The sequence below is a fragment of the Anopheles funestus genome, chromosome 3RL (genome assembly GCF_943734845.2).
Source record: "Anopheles funestus chromosome 3RL, idAnoFuneDA-416_04, whole genome shotgun sequence".
NCBI classification, from domain to species: Eukaryota; Metazoa; Arthropoda; class Insecta; order Diptera; family Culicidae; genus Anopheles; species Anopheles funestus.
In genome coordinates this window covers 60,986,332-61,012,060 of record NC_064599.1, presented here as the reverse complement: position 1 = coordinate 61,012,060, position 25,729 = coordinate 60,986,332, and the positions used below count along the sequence as shown (strand labels likewise).

Sequence of the window (25,729 nt, the reverse complement as noted above, 5' to 3'; positions counted from 1 at the left end):
TTCTACTAAATTTGAAACTCACGAACGGCCTTTTCAAATGTTGTAAATGTCAACCATCTTGACCGTCGTTGGTCACTGCAGTGGTTGATGTCAAACTGTCAAATACGTGTTATTTGTTGTACGTGTCACTTTCGCGGCACGAAAACAAACCGTGGCTGTGTAATTTTATTTTGGATTGTGTTTCGTTTGCTTCGGGTAAAATGATTGTAAAATTGCGAATATCCCGACATGTGAAGGAAGTATGTAATGCAAAACTCTATTCAATTTGCTCATTTTAGTATTTCAAACCATAAAAATCTCATTGTTTGTTGTCGTTCGCAGCGCATTTGCGATCCATCGTTTGCACCTGCGGGCACTGGAGAATTGTACGGTACCATATGCGACGGAGTGCCGACGGTAATTGGATTTGCACGGGTACTTAAGGAGCAGAATGGATCGGCAGACAATAATCTGCCGGGAGACACACTTGCCCCAATTCAGCGCAGTCTCCCGAGCGGTCTGGATCTTATCGGCTGGGTAAAAACTGGCCCATACGAAGATCCAACCGATTTTCTGCTAAAATGTGGCCCGGATGCATTTGTTGCGGATAATCCAGTCTACTTACACTACACCGGTGAACCTGAAGCGAACCTGCAGACGTTTATCTTTGAGCAAAGGAAGCTTCAGTCGGTAGAATGCGTCACGTTTGAGGATGAGTTTCTTTACCGGGAGTACTATCTGCTTCGCCTGCGCTGCACACTAACGCTGGTGTGCGAACAGACCGAGAAATCGGTTTGTGAAAATGCGTTCCGTTTGCGTAAACAGCTCGGTTCGGGCAGCGTAGCGTTTACAGTACCGTCAGCTCCGGGCGTAATGTTAAGCGACTACGCCGTGACGGGCATCGATAAGGAGGAAAATGTAGAAATGTTGTATGCCATGGCAACGGCACCGAAACCGGAACAGGATGATGGTTTCGGTGTGGCAGGCGGTGGTCGTGTGAAAGCGAAAAAACCACAAATCAGCACAAGGCCACCGACTACCTACCGTGTAATTGATTTCGGGCTGTTGATTAAAAAGTCAAAAGATGAGCTGGATGAAAAGCTTCGCCGGGAAGCGTGCAACGTGACGATTGATCGGCGAAGCGATGACCAAACGGTGAAGGTACCGTTCCAGGTGGATTGTCTAAGCATGGTGCACCGGACGAAGAAGCTGGACAAATGTTTCGACAACATGGTGGAGAGTGTTGACTGTTCGTTGGATTTGATCGAGGCAGCACTGCTGGAACAGCTACGGCATCAGCAGCGATTGTACGTGTCGAAGTGCTATCACATGCTGCCGAAGGAACTCGGACATTTTGTGACCTGTGTGTATCCATTCGGCGGGGAGGTGAACGAATCGGATTCGTTTTTGGAACGACAACGTGCAAACATGCACAAACAGTTTTTACTAAAAATGAATCTACCCTATTTCCGCAAGGGTAATGCATACCAATTTCAGACAGGCAAAATATTGACCAACCCTCATGAATCGCTCAGCGTTCCACGTAAGTCCAAGCACGTGCACGTGCTTTATAGGAAACATTTTTCTCTATCATAAAACGAATTTTTTTCTTCACTTTTTTTCAGATCCCGACGGTCGAACAGCGCTAGTGGCTGGCGTTTACACCTATCACCATTACCTGCAGGATGACTTCGATGATAAGGGCTGGGGATGTGCGTACCGATCATTGCAAACGCTCGTCTCGTGGTTTAATCTGCAAGGTTATAGCACCGGAAAGATTCCTACGCACAATGACATACAATCGTGCCTGGTGCGCGTCGGTGACAAGCAGCGAAATTTCATCGGTTCACGCCAATGGATCGGTTCGACCGAAGTGTCAATCTGTCTGAACGATATGCTCGGTATCGATTCGCGCATTATGTTCGTAACGCATGGCAGCGAGCTGGCGTCACGCGGTATGGAGCTGCTGCAACATTTCCAACAGGAGGGCACTCCCATTATGATCGGTGGCGGCGTACTAGCCCATACCATTCTTGGTGTATCGATGAACGCTGAACTGGGGGAGACCAAATTTTTGATCTTAGATCCACATTACACCGGTACGGATGAGCTAGGACCGGTGCTCGGGAAAGGATGGTGCGGCTGGAAAGGGAAAGATTTTTGGGACAAAAGCTCACACTATAACCTATGCATGCCAATACGTCCGAAGCGATTGTAAGATACCGATCGGGTTTGAAATGGAACAATTTTGTCAAAACCCATGGAAATGATATTACATTAGTACATGGCTAAATATTGGTACATTGGTTTTTTGCTTTAAAAACCTTGTATATGGTTAAACGCATTTCGTACGATATCCTCAGTAATGGATCGGTGTTTTGTTATACGCGAAAGTTTTGGTCAAATTTTCATAGATTGACTGCTACGGATATTGAAAATAAAATATTTAATTTTTCAACTAATGCAACAAACTGAGTTTTTATTTTATTTGCGCCAAGGACCCGTTAATATTTGTAAATGCTGGATTTCTGGGGGTTTGGCTATTTTTTTTACTCATGCAGAATTACCTGGAGGTGTGGATTATGGTTAATCCTTGGACAAATCAGCAAACTCTATGCAGGAATCTTGTGAGCAGCGATAATTTACATACCTTCATTCGCTTACAAGATCTCGTTTCAATTAAACTCTGATCACAGGCAGGTTTACCAACTATTTGATTCATTGTATCTAGACAGTTCGTGATATTTATAAAAAACAAATATAGCCGAATCAGTTATGCACAGGTTCCATTAAAGTTCAAACCTCAACTACGCAGTAAAGGGTAACTCAAGTCACAGATAACCAACTGTTTGGGAACTCAAGACTGACAAGGCTTAAGTAAAACCAAATAATAACATGATTGCATCTTGAAAATAACTTTTGATAAGTAGCTTCCTACCTAGCCACAGTTTCTTAATAACTTCTCCCGTTTATATTTATGTAAATGTTTAAATACAACAAAGGACAGGCAAATGTTAAGTAAAACGAAAAAAGATCTTCCGCAAGTGTAACTGTTAGTAAATAAACCGGGCTGTGAACCTGTATTCAGTTTACTGAAAGTCAAATAAAACTGTCCGTTTTGTGTATACAAAAAAAAAAATATGCACCACGTGCGCACAATTCGGCGTACTTTTTTCTCAATGGCGCCAAAGTGTGTAATCAGCACTGTAAAAGTAGCTACAATGATTTTTTAAATAAATTGGTATTTTATATAATATTAAATCAACCTTACCGGACATCCACATCCATTGAATGTTTCGTAATTGTTTTTGGTGCTAAGGATGCATTCTGATATAAAGTTCCTTCCTTTTGGCCTTTTCAGCTACACGTTGAACATGTTACACGTTTCTTCGTTTAATAACGTACATACGTTCGTTTGCTACGAAAATAAAATATTGCAACGGATGTTTGTTTGTTTCTTCATTGTTAAACACTGATTACCGTTGGTGTCATTTAACCTACTGGTGGACAAAGGAAGCGAAGCGTATGCAGCACACACCGACAGGTCACGTCCCCGCTATCGACCTCTTATGCACGAAGCAAAGTTGTGGTAAAGGGCTGGAAATAACCCAACTACCAAGAGGTCATGACCATTAAGATTTGTACCATTGTACGGCATATCTCAGGCACGCTACCGAGCGAGTTGAGCAATGCGTGAAAATTTGCAGCTTTTAACCGGCAGCAATGGCACCGCCCCTATCCAAATGTGTTCGTTTGGTGTCACCGGACAACAGGTGATAAGAGCACGACACTTCACAATGAATCGACCGTACACACCTTATCAGGCACGGATTTCGAGATCAGGCGGAAAGGCGTCCTTGGCAGGAGGGTTATATAAGATGGCCGCCGTACATCCGACATGGTTACAGAGTGGTTCAGGTAGCGGTGGTGTACAGTAAGTTAGTCGGTATAAGGATAGGCACCTGCAGGCAGTCGCTGGTGACCTGGTAAATCTGTTAACTTGAGATCCTGTGTATGCAGTGCCAAAGAACTAACGATTTAGTAACCGCAAGATGGTGTTGTGTTTAGTTAAGGATCACATTTGTTGGTGGTTGGTGGTGACAATAGTAGCGCTGTGTGTTCTGGAGTCATGTGAAGCAAAAAAGTGTGGTGTCGTATGTCGTGTGCGCGATCCAACAACGATCGGCAAGAGTTACATGCTGAAGGAGTGCTTGTACGAGGTGTATCCGGTCGAAAGCACACAGAACACAGATGGAGTCGAGTTCAACATGCATACTACAGATGATCGCCGTAATCGATTATTCTCGCTGTATGGTGGTCCAACCTCCTGCGAGTACTTCGGTACCATGATTCAAACGGCCAAGGGACGAGATACGCTAGTCGAGACGATTCGTCGACAGTTGCAGAAGAGTGGCTTCAAGGGATTGGATTTACAGTGTGATCCTGCGCAGGCTCGCGTCACACAGCAAACGTATGCCGAGTTCATAGAGCAGCTGCGTAGCTTCCTGGGCAACACCTACGTGATCATGGTGACGATGAGCAACTGTCAACCGGAACCAAGGCTCGTCGAAGCGTTCAACCGGATGGTCGACTACGTGACGATCAATCATGCCGCACAGGTAGGACGAAATCATACCCTCAAAAGTTCCCCATTACAGCAAAGTTCTGTGTTCTATATCCCTTTTCGTATAGCCTTCGATGCTCACGAATGCACTGATGTACGGTTTGGCCAGACATCGCATATTGCTGGTAACTCCCTATCCTGCCACACTCAACTGTCCACTGAACAACGACTACTCAATGAACGAGATGCTGAACCAAATCGAACAACACAACCTGTTCGGAGCGATCGTTGAGCTTGATCGTGACGATGTGAACGATGTTTGCGGCGAAGGTCCGTTCCCAATATTCCGCAAGGTGTTGGATCGTCTGTGCTCGAATGCTGAGTGTAATTTTAGTGGATACGTACGTGATACACGCGACTGCGGCCAGTACTATAGCTGCGAGAATGGATTGTACGTATATAACTGATAATTTGTTTTTCAAACTGGTTTTTATTCTTAATCGAGCATATTGTTTTTCGATTCTATTTTTTTATTTTCTATGCTTAGAAAAAAAACCCATCATTGCCCAGTCGGACAATCGTTCGATGTATGCCAAAGTACATGTCAGCCAGTATTGCTGGTGAACTGCAACGAAACGACATGCGTACTTAGTGGAAACTTTCCCAACGGTTTGACACCCATAAGGTTCCCGATACCGTTTCCAAAACCCAACCCAAACTGTTCTGGTGGTGGTGGAAACAATGGTGGTGGCAATAACGGTGGCGGCGGTAATAATGGAGGCAACAATCAAACTTCCAACTGCTGCTGCGATGTGTTAAAAGATCTGCCGTCGTTCCTGAACAGTACCGTTCAATTGTCGCAATTCGTAGCATTAATCAAGGATCTGGGTGTGGATGATCTGATTGCTGTTCTACGTCCGAATCTTGAGGGTCTCATAGATTTAATTGCAAGGATTGTCGATCCTGTAAACCGGATACTTAATTCGTTGCTGAACGGTGAGAAATTGATGAATGACACCATGAATGCCATGAGCGGTATGACCGGAAAAGGTGATGTAGTCAAAAGCTTGTTAGACCTCGTTTCAAACCTTCTTCAATCATTATTGGTCGGTAACGCTGGCGGTTTATTGAAGGGTTAGAGCTTCACAACAAAGTAATACATGTCCCAACACATGTCCCGTAGTGTAAACGGCAAGAGATCGTCGTTCTGGATTGATATTCTTGCAGAATAACATTGTTGTTAGTTACGATATTAGGTGAAATAAATTAATGAACGAAACTACGCTAGTTTGCGCTTTATAAAATTGTACAATTTCATATTGGTGGGAGACGCTATTTTTTTTTTAGTTCTACCAAAAACTGATGCAATACTCGTGGTCAAGTGCTGATCGAAGACATGGATTTGGATAGATTAACACGTACTGCATCTCCTTTAACACGGAACATATATAAGTTTCTCATGAATAGAGCTGGGAATGTAATATACCTTCTTTCATCTCGTAGAGAAAAACAATGGAGTTCCCCTCTTAAGGTTATTATTAAAGTAATAGCTATATTCTAACTTTACCAAGCTGCAAGATTTCGTTACTAGAGACATAACTTGTTTCATGAAACATTGGTCATTCGATGTCCAACTGGTACCTTTGCAGATTTTCCTTCAGTGCACTTGAATTCAACCTAGTGTTCGGTCCGTTAAATTTCATCAATCGTACAGACAATGCCGATATGGACGATTAAATTGACGATCAATATTACGATAATGCAGTGACTTGCTGGGGATTCTAATCACGAGCGTAATGTTTAGTTGCGAGATAAAGATAAGTTTGTTAAGGTTTTATAGGAAATATATGAGTAGTTACTAAGCCTAAAAGAAATAAAGGTTCTAATCATGTCCAATATTTTCTAGAGAAATTTAGTATAAGTATACACCAAGGTTGGGCATGTGATAAACGGCACCGATTCCACACGACAGGACCGAGTATCAAATCCCATCCGAGCAGCCCCTTCGTAGCAAGGACTGACTATCAGTTTCCGGATACGTGGTAAAAATAGGTCTAGTAAGCCAGAAATGGCCGGCGTGATCTATAAGCCGTTGAAGCAAGAAGAAGAATAAGATACGACAATTATTCAAAATTGGAACTCCTTTATCCTCTTCTATATCCTGATATCTGAATCTATATTTATTATTATTATTTATTAGGCGAATTGTCTGACGCATGGGTCTCACAATGATTTCTTAAAAACTAGGGAAGGAGGAAGTTGGGATATGGAAGATGTTGTGAGAGGAACCAAGGTTGGTTTTGAGGAAAAAGTGGAATTATTAAGAAGGCGAGTGCGGAAGTGGGAAATGGGAACGTTGAAATCGAACAGGTCGATGGTCTCTGTTAACAGAAGCGCATGCTCTTAACCAGGGATCATTCTGGCCAAAAACCGAACGGCAGGTTGGGATATAGATGGAAGACCTGTCGAGAAATCAGCGAGAGGTTACTCTCTCTAGTCTCTGCGTAGCAGTACCTCCAGCTGGAGTCCACACGACGCTGGCATAATCAAGAACGGACCGAACACAACAACAGTACAGTGCCTTAAGACATAAAGGATCACGAATTTCCGAAGACATGCGCATAATGAGGTCTATAGTGCCAAGAGCGCAAATAGTCTGACCATCTCTAACAATAATCAATGATAATAAATCAATAATACACTGCAACATTACACGATTGTTTCATTAAGTAAAACAAAGGAGATACGTGTATGAAGACAAGAACGAACTGCGTCTTGAAGGAAACTGCGTTGAAGAGAGTTCAACGATGGCGACGTGTGCAACCTAAGAACGACGAATGTATATTTCGATCACTATCAAACTAAACTGTCTTGGCTCTTTGTGGCTTTATCACTAGAAACATTGACAGTCTCCAAGTTTAGCATCAATATGCTATGCTAGGCTTCTAGTTCATGCGTTTCTCTGGAGCATTTATCCTGGTTCAGGTTCGTTCTTGATCGCACAAAGTTTGGATTTATTTGAGATCATTTCCGGAAACTTTTCTACTACTTACTGTTCACAACGCATATTTTTAGTGTCATTTAACTCCACCGACTAGTGGACAATGGACACTTAAAGCACAAAGCGCACGGAATGTTAGGTTGGAAGATCACCAGGTCACGTCCCCACTATCGATGTCGTGCGTTGTAAACGAAGCTAAAGTAGCTACATGAAAACAATCCACAACGTCTCTCACTGTTTGTCTCTCTCGCTTTGTTAGTTGCCCTTTTGGTTGTACGAATTGGAGTAATATTTTGGATCTCTCGTTTCAGCACTGCTCTATAAACACTTGTACCACTCTAAATGGTGGCTTCTTCAGCTTTCAGCGCTATTAAGCTTATCTCAAATATGCCATCGAGCGAGTTGCGCATTGCGTGAAAATTTGCAGCTTTTTGCCGGAGTTGTAGTTGTAACCGTCCAACGATAAGGCGCTTTACAATGAATTGCCCATACACACCTTATCAGGCACGAATTTCGAGATCGCGGAAAGGCGTCCTTGGCAGGAGGGTTATATAAGACCGGCACTGTGTGTTTAACTACTGGACAGAGTGTGTTAAGCAGCGGTGGTGTACAGTAAGTTAGTCGGTATAAGGATAGGCACCTGCAGGCAGTCGCTGGTGACCTGGTAAATCTTGAGACTTGAGATCCTGTGGAAACAGTGCCAAAGAACTAACGATTTAGTAACCGCAAGATGGTGTTGTGTTTAGTTAAGGATCACATTTGTTGGTGGTTGGTGGTGACGATAGTGGCGCTGTGTGTTCTGGAGTCATGTGAAGCTAAAAAGTGTGGTGTCGTATGTCGTGTGCGCGATCCAACAACGATCGGCAAGAGTTACATGCTGAAGGAGTGCTTGTACGAGGTGTATCCGGTCGAAAGCACACAGAACACAGATGGAGTTGAGTTCAACATGCATACTACAGATGATCGCCGTAATCGATTATTCTCGCTGTATGGTGGTCCGACCTCCTGCGAGTACTTCGGTACCATGATTCAAACGGCCAAGGGACGAGATACGCTAGTCGAGACGATTCGTCGACAGTTGCAGAAGAGTGGCTTCAAGGGATTGGATTTACAGTGTGATCCTGCGCAGGCTCGCGTCACACAGCAAACGTATGCCGAGTTCATAGAGCAGCTGCGTAGCTTCCTGGGGAACACCTACGTGATCATGGTGACGATGAGCAACTGTCAGCCGGAACCAAGGCTCGTCGAAGCGTTCAACCGGATGGTCGACTACGTGACGATCAATCATGCCGCACAGGTAGGACGAAATCATACGCACAAAAGTTCCCCATTACAGCAAAGTTCTGTGTTCTATATCCCTTTTCGTATAGCCTTCGATGCTCACGAATGCACTGATGTACGGTTTGGCCAGACATCGCATATTGCTGGTAACTCCCTATCCTACCACACTCAACTGTCCACTGAACAACGACTACTCAATGAACGAGATGCTGAACCAAATCGAACAACACAACCTGTTCGGAGCGATCGTTGAGCTTGATCGTGACGATGTGAACAATGTTTGCGGCGAAGGTCCGTTCCCAATGTTCCGCAAGGTGTTGGATCGTCTGTGCTCGAATGCTGAGTGTAACTTTAGTGGATACGTACGTGATACACGCAACTGCGGCCAGTACTATAGCTGCGACAATGGATTGTAAGCAGTTTGAGATATTGCTATTTGTTTTATATGTGCCGTTTGTTTTGTAATATTAATATGTTTTTCGATTTACAGTAAAACAACACATCACTGCCCAGTCGGACACTCGTTTGACCTTTGCAAGAGTACCTGCGAGCCAGTCATAAGTGTGAAATGCAACCAAACGACGTGTTCAGTTTCTGGAGGTCTACCGAATGGATTCTTACCAGTTCCATACCCTGTGCCATTTCCGGTGCCAAATCTGAACTGTTCAATTTTCGATAACGGTGGAGGTGACAATGGCGGTAGTACAAACAATCAGACCTCCGATTGCTGCTGCGAAGTAGTGACAAACATAACGCAACTTTTAACCGGTACTGGCAATTTTTCGGCATTAATTCAACTGCTAATAGATCTTAAACTAGATAACACTTTTGGGGAGCTTCGCGCTGGATTAATGAACATTACACCTATTGTTAAGGGAATACTTGACCCGCTTACTAATCTCCTCAATCTTGTGCTAAATGGAGAGCAGATGATGAACAACACGATGGGCGGGATGGGTCAGATGGGTGACAAAGTAGGCATTCTAAAAGCATTGATAGATGCGCTTGTGGCGCTTCTGAACCAATTATTGGGCGGTTTGACTGGCGGCCCAGTGGGAGGTAACAACGGAACTCCTTCTCTTAATGGCTCTGGATCACTTGCCGGGAGCCTATCACCCAATAGACTTGATCTAACTGGAATGGGTGCACTAACGGGGTTGTTATAGTTTCAGAGAACCTGCAGTTAGTACTTAACAACAACTCAAAAATGCAGTCAGTATTGTTACTTTCATCGTGATTTATCCTAAACTATTGTATCTGCTGGCTCTTCATCTAAAACATTTCTGTTAAATAAAACTCTTAGACACTATCCTTTTCGTTTTCATTCTATAGTCTGCATTTTTCCGCTACCTTTTCTTCTCCCTTGCCACTGATTAATATTTACGAATGTTCAGAAGTGGTACACATTTATCTGACGTAAGTATTGAATTCATTTGCGGTCATTGATATTTTGTTGCTTCTTTCCCAATTATAAGGATTGTTGATAGATCGGTTGGCCGCTCCGACTGTGTGTCCAATACCAACCGTAATAACGCCTCCCACCGTTCCTGTCACGATACTACCCATTGCTACAGTACCACCGCCAGCCTGTTGTCCATGCAGCTGTTCTCCTCAACAAACCGACGGTACCGTGTCCATCCTGCTGCAATTAATAAGCCAACTATTGCTAGGTTTTCTCGGTAGGTGAAACCTTTCTGCTCTGGTTCCTTCATCACACATTCACAAAAGTATAACGCACATAACTATCTCATGATCATGATCCTCGTGAAGGAAACAACAACACACCATGTACTATCGTTTCACCGCACTGTACACCGGCGTGTCCGTTTACGTCAAATAACATTCAATTACTACTGGGACAGTTACAAAACAACGGAGTAGTGTCGGAGTTACTAGGCGTAATCAGTCAAGCATTGAGCGGTTTGCTGGGTACGTGTAAGCAATACAGCTTTACAATTTCTACACAAAAACGTGCTGGATCGAACAAACCATTCACTGATGACTATTGATCGTTACTTTTCTAAAAAATTAACTAAAAACAGGTGGTCTAACGCTACCGATTGGAGTAACCGTACCAACTGTAACGTTACCACCCATTACAAGCGTCCTGTTAGGCCAGCAACAGAATACTGGCGTTGTTCCAAGGCTCCTGGAAGTCGTGAGTCAAGCTGCTCAGGGTCTTTTGAGTAGGTTTCCGGCCCTTTCTGAAAATGATTTTGCATTGCCAGCGAGCTTAAGTGTTTCAATATGGTTACAGGCGGTGGATCAAGTGCAACACTATTGCAAGGACTTCCGGGCACGAACATACTGCTAGGTCAAAATAACGGTGTGTTATCCGATCTGCTGCAGGTCATCAGCAAAACGGCTCAAGGTTTGCTGGGTATGCTTTGTAGTGGAAAGATGCTAAACAGCACTAGTTTATTAATCCATTTGGTCTTACATTTACTATCCCACCCGCCTTCCCGGAGCAGGAGGAACAGGAAGCGGAGGACTTTCACTTCCACTTGGACTAAATGGTGTGGCCGGTGGGTTAACTGGTGTTGTACCTAATCTGCTGCAGCTTATTAGCCAAGCTTTGCAGTCATTACTGGGTATGTAATATTGCCAAACTTATCCAACTGTAGTCAACGTGCTAACTGTAATTTTTTTCACTGGAAAGGTGGATCGTCTTCGTCGATAGGTATTGGAGCAGGCCAAGTTTGTGGACTTCAACCGAACACCGGAGCGCTCCAACAATTGTTAACACTTTTGTTCGCTGTTCTGCAAAGTCTGTTTGGTATGTTCTACTTGTGTAGCAGAACAATATTTACATACATTTGATTCATGTTTAATTTCTTCCTACAAAAGGATCGCTAGGTGTAGTTTGTCCAATAACACTCCCGCCAGTAACGTTACCACCAGTAACATTGCCACCGATACTAACCTTACCCACCATTACCATTCCTCCGATAACTATTCCACCGATCGTAACGCTTCCCCCCGTTACACTACCGATCGTGCCGATGGGATGTTCATCGGTTACGAACCAAATCTGCTTATCGGTACAAACGAATCTTGGTCTGGTAAATCAACTGCTCTTGACCGTCGGTAACGTGCTGCAGAATTTGCTCGGTAGGTTTTTACAATACGATAGAATATTGTTGCGTGTTTGATTTTCTTCCACACACCAAGTAAACGAGCTATTTTACTATTTTTATAAACCAAAGGTATCCTACCGTCCGGTGTAATACCCGTAGTAACGGCACCGTCCGTTACACTTCCGGTAACTTTACCACCTGTAATGCTACCTACTGTTACACTACCTGTAACGTTACCGAGTGTAACGGTACCATCGATCACATTGCCATCGGTAACGTTGCCTAGTATAACACTTCCGGCGATAACGCTGCCTGGTATAACACTTCCGAGTGTGGGTGGTTCGTTGGTTTCCGTCTCGCTTCAAGCAAATCTGGAACTACTGAATGGTTTACTGCCGATCCTGCTTACCTTACTGCCGTTATTGCTTGGTAGGTGTTTATGTTAGAACCTTTTGTCACGTTGTTCTGCCCAAGGAACAACGCTAGAAGAGTAGTGCTATTAATGATTTGGCTTTTTCCCCATTCTTTTGTATGCATTTTCCAATTAATGCAGCATTGCTTCCGTCACTCCTCGGTGCATTGCCGTTGCTGGGCTTACCTGCAAGTCTGGTGAACACTGTAGCTGATCTGCAGGACAATCTGGGAGTGCTTGATGGTGTACTGCCTGTAGTACTGAGCTCGATACAAACGCTGTTACCTACGCTTGGCACACTACCGCTAACACTTCCCTCGCTTCCGATAACGCTTCCCTCTCTGCTGCCACAAGCGGTCAATGTTATGGTTGATCTGCAGGCAAGCCTGAATGGTTTAGACGGTGTACTGCAGACTGTTACAGGATTGCTGCAAAGTTTACTTGGTAGGTTTTTCGATCACGCGCATATCTATCGTATTGGACCTGCGTATTTGTATTTTTCGCTATTCTTGCATACACACGGACACGATTTGTTTTCATTGATATTGTTATATATGTGTTAGTATATACTTAAAATGTGTTTTTTTTCTTTCTCTTTTTATGCAAACAAAAAGGATTGCTACCTGGCGTAACCGTACCATCCATAACGCTACCAACAGTACCAACCATTACAATTCCTACGATAACTATACCAACGGTTACTATTCCCACAATTCCTACAGTGCCGGTAACGATACCTACGATACCCGTTACAATACCAACAATACCCGTTACGATTCCAACAATACCCGTTACGATTCCTACAGTGCCCGTTACGATTCCTACAGTGTCCGTTACGATTCCAACAATACCCGTTACAATTCCTACAATACCCGTTGATATTTCAACAATACCCGTTACAATTCCTACAATACCCGTTGATATTTCAACAATACCCGTTACAATTCCTACAATACCCGTTGATATTTCAACAATACCCGTTACAATTCCTACAATACTCGTTTAAATTCCCACGATAACAGCTACAATGTTATCCTTAATTTTACCATAGAGCAAGCATATCTATCATTGGTGTAACAATAGAACAATAAATTAGTTTTTTTCTCGTTTAGTTCCGTTTTTGCCTTCCTTTTATTGGCTTAACGAGCTTGCAGCTCATGCCGGTCATTTCTGGCTTACTAGACTTAATTTTACCACGTAGCCGGACAGTCAGTCCTGTCTACGAAGGGCTGGTTCGGATGGGATTTGATACCCAGTTCTGTCGATTGGAATATTCATGAATGGTTAATGGAATGTTTTGGAATAGTTTTTTTCTAACTTATAGATCTATTTCTTTTTTTTGGTTTCATTTTCTCATTCTTGAGTAAATTCATCGTATTAGGTTAAGGTTGATATCCATATTATGTTCCCATTTTGAAATGTTATTCGCTTCATTATTGAACAACTGTCCAATAAGAATGGATTTACTTTGGTCAGCTTAAATTTAGTGAACAAATAATTAAATATATTTATTATCTTCTCAATGCTTAAAACAAGTAACAACTACTGCATGTTGTAAAAGAGATTATTTCACGAAATGGGATAGAATACACACATAATTAATTCCCTTAATTGATTGTAAGCCATCTCATATGCAGCTTGCATCCCTACAAATGAACTTTCGTGCCGTTTCATACGGCACTGTCAATACTTATTCCTCCTATCGTGGATTGAGGCAAACGTATCAGAGCGAGTTTTAATATTCATGAAACGCTTTCATTTCATTAAGGACAATATAAAAAGGGATAAACGGTTGGGACTGAGGACACAACGAGCAATGGGTGGCATTAGAAAAGATTGCTGAAGGAAGGAAGTGTGGTTAGAGGTATAAAAATGAGCAAAAACGACAAAGAGCTGTATGGGGGACGTGTAGCATTCCTTTTCGTGCTAGCCCGTCGATCCGCCCGTAAGATTTATGAGAATTTGTTCTAAGCACTAGAGGGAGGTTCCGGAGAGAAAACGTTAACTTTCGAAAGGCATTTCATTGGCACTTGACGTCTGAGTTGAGCTCTCGTAAAATGGCTGTAAGAAATACTGAGCTTAAATGTTTTCCCTGCCCAATTGACTGGCGGTAAACAGAGCCGAGAGGTTAAAGTATAACACAGTCGAATGTTTATTAGATTTCTAAATCACATAACGTCTGACAATCGCAATCACAGCCAGTCAACCAACTGACCGGCCAATATTTCTCGCATTCCGAGCACCCGTGAAGATAGTACTTTCTTCACCGGATAAGTCGCTAGGAGATTCGATTTGTTGCTTTTCCACACCGCACGTGGCCATCTCAACACACCTCAATGATGGATTGGTGAGAAGAAGGCAAGTGGATTTATGTCGTGCCGTGCTTGCCGGACACTGACGATATGGGCCGTGCTGTACGGTGCTATCGATGCATCACAGATGAGCAGGGAACGTGTTTAGAGGATGTGATGTGGATGTGATATCGAAGCTTTTCGGGTTATTGCTAGCTAGTTATTGCATATATAAGCAAGCAGACCGTCAAGAATGTTTCACCCGAGACCACATATCGATACATCTTGCTGGAGACCATGGGGCTACGGACGACTGTGCTAGTGTTGCTACAGCTGGTTGCATATGGAGCAGCAGGAGATTTGGATATTATCTGCCAGATTCAACTGCAACTACCGATTGAGAGTGCATTAACGAAGGAACTTTGTTCCTGTGACATGTTTATCGTGAATAGTGTAACATTTGATATCGAGAAATCAACTGTCCTAACGCGTGAAGGTATGATGTATTACGCTACTAATAACATGTGAATGTTCATGGTCTGATGCGGTCTACTTTTTAGAACTCTCCCGAATAGACACTATCAAGCGGTGTAACTCTTCGGCAGATGTGCTACTTACGATCGTACTCCCTTTCAACGTTACTACCCTGTCGGTGCATCAGCAGCTCAGCGAACGAATCAACATAGTGCTGCGCGACAACGTACTGGACGGTGTTGATCTGGATTACGACATCTCACTGCTCGATTACTACCAGCAGCTACGATACGGTCAATTTCTCAGGCATCTGCGCACGATACTGAGCGATAAGTACGCGATCACCACCACGATCGGGTGCCATACGATGGGAAGTTCGAACGCGCTGCTAAAATCTTTCAACGACCATCTGGATCTGGTCAGTGTGGTCGGTGTGAACATGCTGGAGGATGAGCTAGTGGATCGCACCCAGGAGGAGTTTATGTTGCGCGAATATGGAACAGAACTCATTGCCCGACTGTTACAGGATGGGTTGCGCGCGGAGAAGATCGTGCTGAGTGTGCTAACCGTGGGAATTGTGTTTAATCCTAGCAAGTATCGCGTCACACGATCACTGCAACGCAGCCACGTCGGTGTGCTTTCTTATGGTCAGATTTGTGAGCTGCTGCAGGAGAAACAATCCAAGTGTGGTTCTCGCGCATCGAGCACACGTCCCGGCTGTTCTCTATTCGTGGGCAATGGTGCCATTGTGTACGACAATGATAAAACGGTACAGAAACGTGTCCACCAGGCACATAATCTTGGTGTGCGAGGCGTTTTGATATTGCCGAATTATGACGATTCGGAAAACGTATGCAACGATGGTCCGTTCCCATTGTTTCGAACTATGTTGGACACAGTGGCGAAGATAGAAATGTCGGACGACCGAGATGTGTTGGTTTGCGATACGAAGCAAAGGTACGGCGATACTGAAGATCGTGCCATATACTATACGTACGCCAATGGAAGGTAAGACAAATTTTTTCGGTTGCCACATAGAGATATTATTGAGTTTCTTTACTTTATGTTTCTCAGATTTCAACAAAATCGTTGCCTCGCTGGAAGTAATTTTAACGAACGGCTTCAGCTATGCACCAGCGATGAGTACCCACCGATCGTGCTGATGGACAGGAAACGTGTTGCAACTACTGAAGCACCTTGTGGCCATTCAGCGACAGAACAGAATTTTGAAAGTACTCATTCTTCAACGTCCAACTCTGAAGTGACGGAGACAATTCCCACGTTCGCCTCATTGGAACACTCATTGAAATCTGCAGCGCAAAGGCTCGAAAGTGCTCTAACGTACCTGGACAACATAATTTCAAAAGTCTTACGCTTGATGCAACGGATGGAGGGTCTGGAGCAATCACTTAGGGATGAAACAATGTCACCAGAATCGACACAGTCGACAAAAGTAATTAAATCATCCACTCAAACTGAGGGTGAAGTGGATACTTATCCAACACCCAGTAGTTTAGCAATGGAAGAATCAGAAACTGACGAAAGTACTCGCCTGGAAACAACTGCCAGTAGCTCTGTTTTGGAGTCCTCACTGATACCGGTCGGTTTACCATATTTTTAATAATAATTAAGCTTTAAAATAAAACTGGGTTTTTTGGTACACTAGAATACCTGGGTAATTATAGTTAACGAAATAAGTATCGAAATTTGTGCTGTTACGAATAAAAAACACAGCAAGCGCCCTATTTAAATATGACAGAAAGTGGAAAAACTTTGCATGACGCAGCGTATCGTCACAGTGTGCCATGGGAAACGGTTGTGGTGTACCGCCGAAGTACCAGTACTACCATCATTATCATGGTAGCAAGTAGTGCTACCGAACCTTTTCGAACATCATCACCGTACCACAGGCCACAAAGTTGACGTACCGTGTTTTTGGCAAAACCTCTCCACTCCCCTGTCTCCGACCTGTCACAGAGCAAGGGGGGAAGGCAGCAAACAATGTTTGACTGTTTTTGTCTTTGGCCACCGCTGCAGGCAACCGATCCGGACAAAAACGTGCCATTTGAAACTTTTCCCAATCAGCGTGTACCGTCGTCGGTGGACAGTTCGTACGTTGCCGAACTGCTGCGCCAGCTGTACGGTTACCGGGTGCGGTATGCACCGTACCTTCACCGGTACGCCTTGCTGATCAACGCCATCGAAACGGTTGTGTATTTTGAGTCGCTATTGATGACAGCATGCTGTACCGGCAGGACAGGCTGAAATGGTCCGCCTGTGGTCAGCGGCGATGGGCGTTGGATATTACCTACCCAAAAAAACCACAACGTTGGTGTTTGTAATATTTTTCACACTTTTCGTTCTGCTCGTTCTTGCTTTCTCATCCGGCCATTGTAGGTGCTGGCGCTGTATGCACTGCTGACACAAGCCGGCTGGGACCATCGGCTGCAATGGCGTCCACTGTGGCACATTCCGAAGTATTTGCGAATCAATTTCGCCCTGGTCGTGTCGCTGCTAACCATCTACTCGAATCTGGCAGCGATCGTTGGTTTGCTAACGGTTAGTATGTGTGTGTGTGTGCGCGCCATCGGGACCAAAAAATGGGTACGAGCTAACGCTAACGGATGCTGACTCGGCGACCTATTTAAGTGATATCCCCCGTTACCAGCTTGCTCTTGTTTTTTTTCCTCCCCATTATCCCCCCTCCACTTTAGTATCGAACGTTTCTACTTTGGCCATACATTTGTCTCCATCTCGGCACGTTCGCACTGGAACTGTGGTACCTGGTGGGCAAAAAGCTGGCACTGCTACCGTCAGTTTGCTTACGGAAGTTTGACCTAAATGTTTGCCAAAACGAAACGGACAAATGGTGGTCCCCATTGATGGTTTTCCTGCCCGGCTTCAATCTATCGATAGTGATCGCCATTTACCTGCACGTGGATGGCCTAAAACCTGACGTCGGTACGGTACCCGGTACGGTGTGGAACACGTTCTGAGTTCATTTAAACTGAAACCACAGTCCGGAAAATGCGAGTGAATGAAAGTTTTCCATTCGGCAAAAAAGGGGACAATTTCCAAACGGAGCATTATTTCCAATGTCGCGTGCTTCGGTGGAGATTAGCGAAGGTGATTTATCGTGGTTACGGATACACACCTAGATGGCGCTAGTGATATGAAGGAAAGCTGAAACCACTTAGGATTAGTGGTACCTTTTTAGTGAGCCCGTCATCAAATACACAGTGGAATGCGAAATTTTCGTAATAAAAAAACGGCAGTGGTAGTATTATAACCTCGCTGGGGGTTTTGATTTGTTTTGGTGTTTAGTGGCTAAGTATTTTTTGTTTTCACAAAAAAGGAAAAAATGGTTTCTACAGTGCGTGTCATAACTATTTGTACGAGCCGTTTTTTATTTTTAGAGTAAAACAGAAACTTGAAGAGTGTTTTTATGAACACTGATACATATTTTAGCACTTATATCGTCAAACGCTATATGAGCTATATGAACGCTAACAATAAATGGATCTCTCGTGGTTTAGAAATATCTTTAATATCGTAAATATCGAAAAATCAAAGTTCAAAGTTTGAAACGTTTCGGTATTTTAGAGGCCTTAGCTCAATACACACAAAATAGGATCGGTAATAAATCCAGGGCTGACAATCTTGTTAAGGCTGACCAAAAACTTTGAGGCAATAGGCAATTTGAGGTATGTATTTAGTATATATTAAATATTACATCTTTTATCTTTATGCATTAATTTATTGATTTTTTAATTGTGGTCATAATGTAGTGAATTTCTAAAGCTCGCTAGCAACGATATATTTAATATAGCAATGGTTTAAAACCGTTTAGTTGATATCTGACTGTGCTGCTACGGGAGCTGCTACCGTTGTCAATAGCTAAAGAACTGCTCTAAATTTTTAGTTTTAAGTAATACTTACTATAATTTGTCTTTTGTTCTATTTTAATTTTTCTTGGTAGGATTTTAGTGTTACTTACAATTATTTATATAACTAACAATTTTCAATGGTTTTGGTGCGTAGAACATTGGGATTACCTATTTCTTTCTTTGAGATTTAGTTCGAAAAAAATTAAACGATCATAAACTTATGTTACGCACTGTACTTCGATCCCGCCACCCCGCCATTTCTAACAAATCAAGCACGTTGTTGCAATGGCTGTGTACGAAGACCTTTACCTTATTTGTGTTTGAACACTTGTTTTAAGTATGCAAACACGCAAAAAAGTATACATATTGCTTAAAACCTCCATAATACACACCGAACAACATACGCTTATTCACGCGGGAAATGAGCTTTTCTTTTGTTGTTTATTATTGCTTTTTTTTTCTCAAAACGCAAAACATTCTGCCATCGTCACAATATCATGCAAAACCGAAAAAGAAGGGAAATGTAAGCAAAACGTGGTAATGTCAACATGAAGCGTTGGTCACGTGCTGGACCATTTCTTCTGGGTGATTTAGTGCTACACGCCTCAGGGTACAACCTTCTGCGAATGATAGACATTTAGAGCCCCGACTGGTGCATTGTGTTGTGGGTGGTTGTTTGTGAGAGGGGTGGGACGGAGGGAGGGAGGGTTAGTGATATCACTTTAAGAAGGGTAGTATACGAGGTTATACAGATTGATTTGTTGCCATTCGAGCATCAGTTCCAGCTGGTCATCATCATGATGCCCTGGATTGGGTGTTTGGGGCAAAACGACGGGCAACCTATGCAGTGTTTCATCGTTCCCGGCTCGTGGTACGGGACCTGGTGGTAATAAAGTTAGCTGCAGTTTACCGAGGGATAAATTTATTTATTCGTGCCTTCCCAAGAAAACCTATCATACGCAAACCGATCCGTAAAGTCATCGTGCTGAACTTTCCCTGGATGAAATTGCAAAAAGTTCTGCGTTCGTCTCAACATCGGTGTGCCACACAACGGGGCCACACGGAAGTAGAAGCGCCGGTGTAAACGGTAAAGTTGTTTTACGTTGTGGTGAAAATTGAAATCCAATCTTAGAAATACGAACCTTCCCAGTGTGTCCACGGACGGTTGTTGTACGGCTAGGCCGGTGTGTGGTTTTGTGGGTGATGCGCACACGTTGGCCCCAATGAACTTGCCTGCTGTTCGCTTTTACCGAAGCGAAGATTAGCTTTTTGCAGGAAAAAGTGAATACGTTGTTGATGCCGTTGAATGTGGAAGAAGGTGAACCCCACGGGCCGACATGTAAGTAGAGCGTAGCGTACACCTAACACCCCAAAATGACCTTTCAACTCTTACCCTTTCAACATCGGGTGATGATCTTGAGCGCCAATCATACTGCCGAACGGTTTCAGCCATACTTTCTTCAAGTAGCTTTTAGCTACGGCTCTTTTGCCACACCAACGATAACTGGGCGCAGCAATTTGATGCCCGACAACTACGAGAGATGGCAAATGTGATGACAAAGTTTGTTTTTTGTTTTAAAAACAACACCCCCTCCCCACCCCCCCCGGCTGCCGTCTCATCCCATTTCCCATCTCTGACATGGAGATCCTTACGCCGCAGCGAATTCTTTCCTGTCTGGAAGAAAGAAGAAACTCCCAGGGCCAGGAAGTGGATTTTCCTGTACTTTAACCATCAGGTTTGTTTCCTTTTGTGAAGATGGAGGAAGATGGCGCAAACACGGTGGTTTGTGGTGGTTTGTTAATGATGAGAGGCCACTCTCGGGCTACACGAGACACTCGTGAAGGCGCTGTTTGCCAGCTTTGTTTTTTTTTGCTTCCTTGCTACCCTTTTTTGCGGTTTGCGAAGATGGTCGTAGTGTGGTGATGTGGTCGGGATGGGTGAGTTTTTTTTCTTATTGTGTCATTGCATGGCGTCACGAAATGGCACATCATCCAGGTGTAAAACAGCGGGCGTTTTACTTACAATGCTTCACGCGCATGAAGTTCCCCGCCACCTAAGCGGGGACGGGCACACACAACAACAAACCACCTTGAAAGGGCAAGGTCTATAGAAAATGCAACTTTAAAAAGCTGCCAGTTGTTGTATGTGTGATCGCCATCGCGACAACTCACACGCCGCGCCAAAGTGTTTTAACACGTTGTGCGAAGCTTTATGTTTGAAGTTTTGTTTTTATTTTGTTTTGCTGTGAAAAGCGGTGAAAACCTTTGAACACTTACACCTTCGCTTGGTATAGTACGCTAAAGCTTTTGAACGAATTTCTGCTTTTCTGTGGTTACGCGAGTGCAAAATCGTACGGTTCGTATCGTTTCCATTGCGTGCGGTTACAGGTGTGGGGCGTTCAAGCATTCCCATGCCCCATTAAAAGGCACCGTAAAATAAATGCGAACGAAAACCTTCAAATGGCTTTTGAGCGTATGAAAACGACTGCATTCATTTATTATCGTTGATAAATGAAATGCGGCCGGTTGGCAGCTGCAGTCACGTTTTGCTTTCGACATCAAAACCAACGGATGCGGATACTTTTTGCTTCACGTGAAATTGAAAACCAAAAACTGCCCCTCTTTTTATGTTTGTTTTTTTGTTTCAACGACGACCCCAAAACCGGGTTGCAGACTGCTTTCAATTTGTGCAAATTTATTTATTTGCACTTTTTTTTTTTGGGTTGTTTCTCTCCGATATGGGGTCAGAAAGTTTTCTACGAGATGGGAACTGGGCAGATGTGGTTTTGCGTATGGTTTTTCTGGTGAAATTATAATATAAATTGGCATACGCCTGTTGACAGTGTGCTTACTGCGCTGACCATCAACTGGTAGTTGGTTCGAAAGAGCTGATAAAAGTAAATACGAAAGCAGCGGCCATCGTGAGGAAATTGTAGAGAACCTATGCTGCTATTTCTTTTTGCCCACTTTTGATGATGATTATTATCTACATGATTGATGTGTTTTATATCATATTTGGGTACTGTTTACATTTTGCTTGCATTCTTAAGAATATTCAAAAAATAAAATTAAAGCATAAGAGCACCGGAAATGAGCATAAAAGCATTATTTAATACCGCCAAAGGCTTTTCCGTTCAGATTTTCAGGATGTCTTCCAATCAATACTCCTTATCGAACGATCAGTCGATCGGGAATCCTCGACTCAGGTTCCTGGCTTTGCTGCAGGATCGTTGTGAACAGCGCCCTCTGATGATAATATATACAAGCTTTGGATTCGCAGACCAACTATTTATAAATATCCTAATATCCACGAAAAAATTTAAAATTGCGGAAAAAGATAATAGTTAAAGCATAAGAGCTATCATGGTAAAGCAATGAAATAGATTAAGATTTTTATTTTTTAAATACTACAGGAAAACACACACTTAAAGAACTCAGCTAACCGGCATTGGAATCAAGAATTTAAAAAAATAGATTTTGAAACTGTTGATGAGCAGTACATTGAATTTAAATTGAATGGCAAAATCGTGAATATAAATTCGCTACTTTTAGTAACCTTTCCCCAATTTATAGAAACAATTCCGACTGAGTTGTTCAGGGACTAGTGGTAAAAACCTGGAACCTTGTTTGACGTGCAATAAAATGTGTGTCTAACCTTTTCGCACCAAGGACCTTCATGCTTATGTTGAAGGTATTGGAACTCTAAACTGAGGATGAAATTATTTGCAAACATTTGCCATACCAGTTAGTGATGGGTAGAATGGTCTGTCTTAAGCAACAAAAAAAACACAAAAAGGTTGTATACCTTCTGCTTCGACCGTACTGACCATTCTCCAAGAACCGACCTGATGGTCAATATCTCCTTAAGCTCTAGGGACGCCTAATCCTTGCGTTGAATCCTTCAATGCAATTCTATCGCACAATTGCAGACGCGATTATTCTCGTCAGATTGGCCAAAAGACGGATAGGATGCTTTGCACACTGTGTTCCCTTTTGTTGCTTCATTCTGACCCACAGTAGCAGCTTCTGCTGCTGGTCTGCTATCAGCTTCCCAACCAAAGGGGTTTTGGGAAATTTGAGAGAATTTTCTAAGAAAAGCTGCAATTGAGCTTACGAAGCATGACACTACGTCAGATTGCACTGTCCGTTACCGTGTGCACATATTTAAATAACACCAGACCACCACCGTACCACCGAGGGCCGATCCTGTTCGGGGGCACGATTGAAACCTTTCATGCTGTGGTTGGTGGTTCTTTGTCCAAAAATCCCCTAAGCACAGAACATGATGCTCGTTCGCTCGTGTTCGCTGGTTTTCCAACGAACGGAAGGGCAAATCGGACACAAGCTGGGCAAACAATCACCGTCCAAAAACCAATGTAGCTGCGTAATTCAATTCGGAAACTAGCCCACTCGGTTGCGGTCCAGTACATCCCACCATCAGCACTGTTGGCCGTGTTTCTGTACAGTACTGCTGCCAGCTGCCCCCTTGGCTGCTTGTTTCCTTCCTTCACCGGTGCAGTGCATAGCACATTGGATAGCTATATTTTATCGTTTGCAACAGGCAACAGGCACACAATGCCACAGTACGCTTTAAACGTAACAGTAGCGCACGGCTGTATGGGAACCTAAAATTCGGACAAGGACCAAAATCCGGGCATTACTCGTCGTTTGTCGTTATTAGTATGCAGCAGCTACATTTGTTAAATTACGACCTCCTTATCGGCTTAGCTGCTGAAACTGCTCCGACAAAAGTTGGCCGCCAACGTGCTAATGGGGATTTGTGTTGTGAACCGTCGTTGTTCGGGGTTCACCGTTCACATCGGACCACATGGTTGATGGTTTTCAGGCAAAGAAAGCCTTCGTGAAAGGAGTACGTGCACTCTTATCATGCTGACGTATAGGTTCGGCAGTCAAATATCTTATTAGACGTATATTGCATCTGGTTGGTGTGTATTTGATTTAGAATAGAACCATTTTTTAGGATTATATTTTAGAAACAATAGAAAGCATTTGGAGCTAAGCTCTTGAGACTTTGATTTAGTTTAAATATTGTAAAATATATGAAATTTTTTATTTCTATTTGATTGAAGTTCGGGGTGTATTTTTGACTCGCATAGTCGTATAGTTAGTCCTTGCAATAAAGGGGGTCGTTTCACATGAGATTCGTTTCACGATTTTGACATAATCGATTACCGGAATTCATCCGGGTTTTTCCGGATAAATGGATTGATTAGCCAGAGCAGAAAACAAAATTTTGGTGAAAAATTTCCAAGAGGTTATAGTATCAAGAACAAGATAAAGAACATGATTTGTTCTAATTTTGTACATTTTTACATACATAAACAATAAGCTTGACTCTTCAAAATGACTCTTAAAGATCATTACGATCTATCCATTTTCAAAGCGTTTTATTTTTTAGACAGAATAGGCAGGCTAAAATCAGTCCAACTAAAATTTACACATCTGCTATTATATGCAATACTACATACTTGCCTGCTATTCGCACTAGAGAGCGATTCTAGCATAGACAGCCATAGACGAATGATGGCTAAGTGCATTTATTTTTACATAAGCTTATCAGCGGATTAAGTAGGAGCTTAAGGCCATTGTTAAGTCCTTTATTGAGGGAATTTGGATTTACGGTCCGTCTATTAATGAAGGTCAATACATGAAGCTTACTAAACAATAGAGAGGATCAAAGAGTTAGTGTAAATAATCTTAAGATAAAATTGCTTAACACATGTTGAGCCAACCGAAACTTTGCTTTTTAGTTTTTTATTTATTTATTCAACATCGTTTTATTCAAAAATGATAATAAAAAAATATTTAATATATATAAAAATATTTAATATAAATAAATATATAAAAATAGCTAATAATGTAAATATAAGCTTCTATTTCAGCTGAAAAGAGGATATTTGCTTACATTCCTTTTTATTTTAAAAGTCACCAATAATATAGTTATTGCATACTTTCAGGCGTTGTGATTTACTCAATGGAATTGTGGGAATTACGAAACAATAAATAAATATACATTTCTCGTGAGTAGTTTTATTCTCAATTGTGCCGTAAGTGGTCCCAAATTGGTGTCCTGGTACTATTTCCCATTTGTGCAACAGCAAAGTAAGTAGTTTGCCAGCATGGAAGTAGAAGAATGTCACGTTTTTTATTGTTGCTGTCGTTGATTGCAGCATTCTTAGCGGTGGAACTTTCCATTCCCTACGCTGCTGCTGAAAGTTGCTCCATCTCGAAGCTATGTTGTGAGCGGTTAGAAAGTTTCCGGCACGTTTATGTTAGTGCACCACGATGTCTTTATGAATAAAGAATGTAAAGTATGTAAATTGTGCGGGCAGCTGATGTATTTCAATTTATTACGAAATGTTTCGGAGCGGTTTTTAACATTGAATTGCAGTCGACAAATAGAACAAAAAATTCGGATACATTCGTACTAATTCTTTTTTTTTTGTTGTAAATGTAATACACCTTTTCCTCAATCATTATCATCGCTGCGCAGCAGCACATTTATTGTTTTTTTTGTTTTGTTTTTGAAAATTTTTGTTTTGTTTCCTATTCAATGGCCTTTATTTCACATGTGTTTGGTTTTTTTTTGCACTGTTTCAACGTGTTTAACGTGTTTTAACATAATAGCTAACATGATAGTTGTATGGTACGTTTCCCTCTCTCTCTGCTACAATATTTACATGCTTCGACATCGGTTCGCTCCGTACATTAACATCTGTTTTTTTTTTTTGCATTTTATGTT

At 42.6% G+C, this 25,729-nt stretch overlaps 2 protein-coding genes and 1 pseudogene across 2 annotated transcripts; all 3 read left to right on the top strand.

The window, feature by feature from the left end:
* The first annotated feature begins 31 nt into the window (after nucleotides 1-31).
* On the top strand, nucleotides 32-2,280 carry LOC125770826 (ufm1-specific protease 2). The gene is made up of 3 exons (XM_049440829.1): nucleotides 32-239; nucleotides 322-1,522; nucleotides 1,605-2,280. The coding sequence occupies exons 1-3, from the start codon at nucleotides 201-203 to the stop codon at nucleotides 2,195-2,197; spliced, it is 1,833 nt and encodes a 610-aa protein (XP_049296786.1). The 5' UTR covers nucleotides 32-200; the 3' UTR covers nucleotides 2,198-2,280.
* A 5,543-nt stretch (nucleotides 2,281-7,823) lies between these two features.
* LOC125770834 (uncharacterized) lies at nucleotides 7,824-12,125 on the top strand (annotated as a pseudogene).
* A 4,632-nt stretch (nucleotides 12,126-16,757) lies between these two features.
* Nucleotides 16,758-18,117, top strand: LOC125771631 (uncharacterized). Its single transcript, XM_049442435.1, has 3 exons — nucleotides 16,758-17,287; nucleotides 17,477-17,638; nucleotides 17,794-18,117. The coding sequence occupies exons 1-3, from the start codon at nucleotides 17,081-17,083 to the stop codon at nucleotides 18,073-18,075; spliced, it is 651 nt and encodes a 216-aa protein (XP_049298392.1). The 5' UTR covers nucleotides 16,758-17,080; the 3' UTR covers nucleotides 18,076-18,117.
* Nucleotides 18,118-25,729: the final 7,612 nt, after the last annotated feature.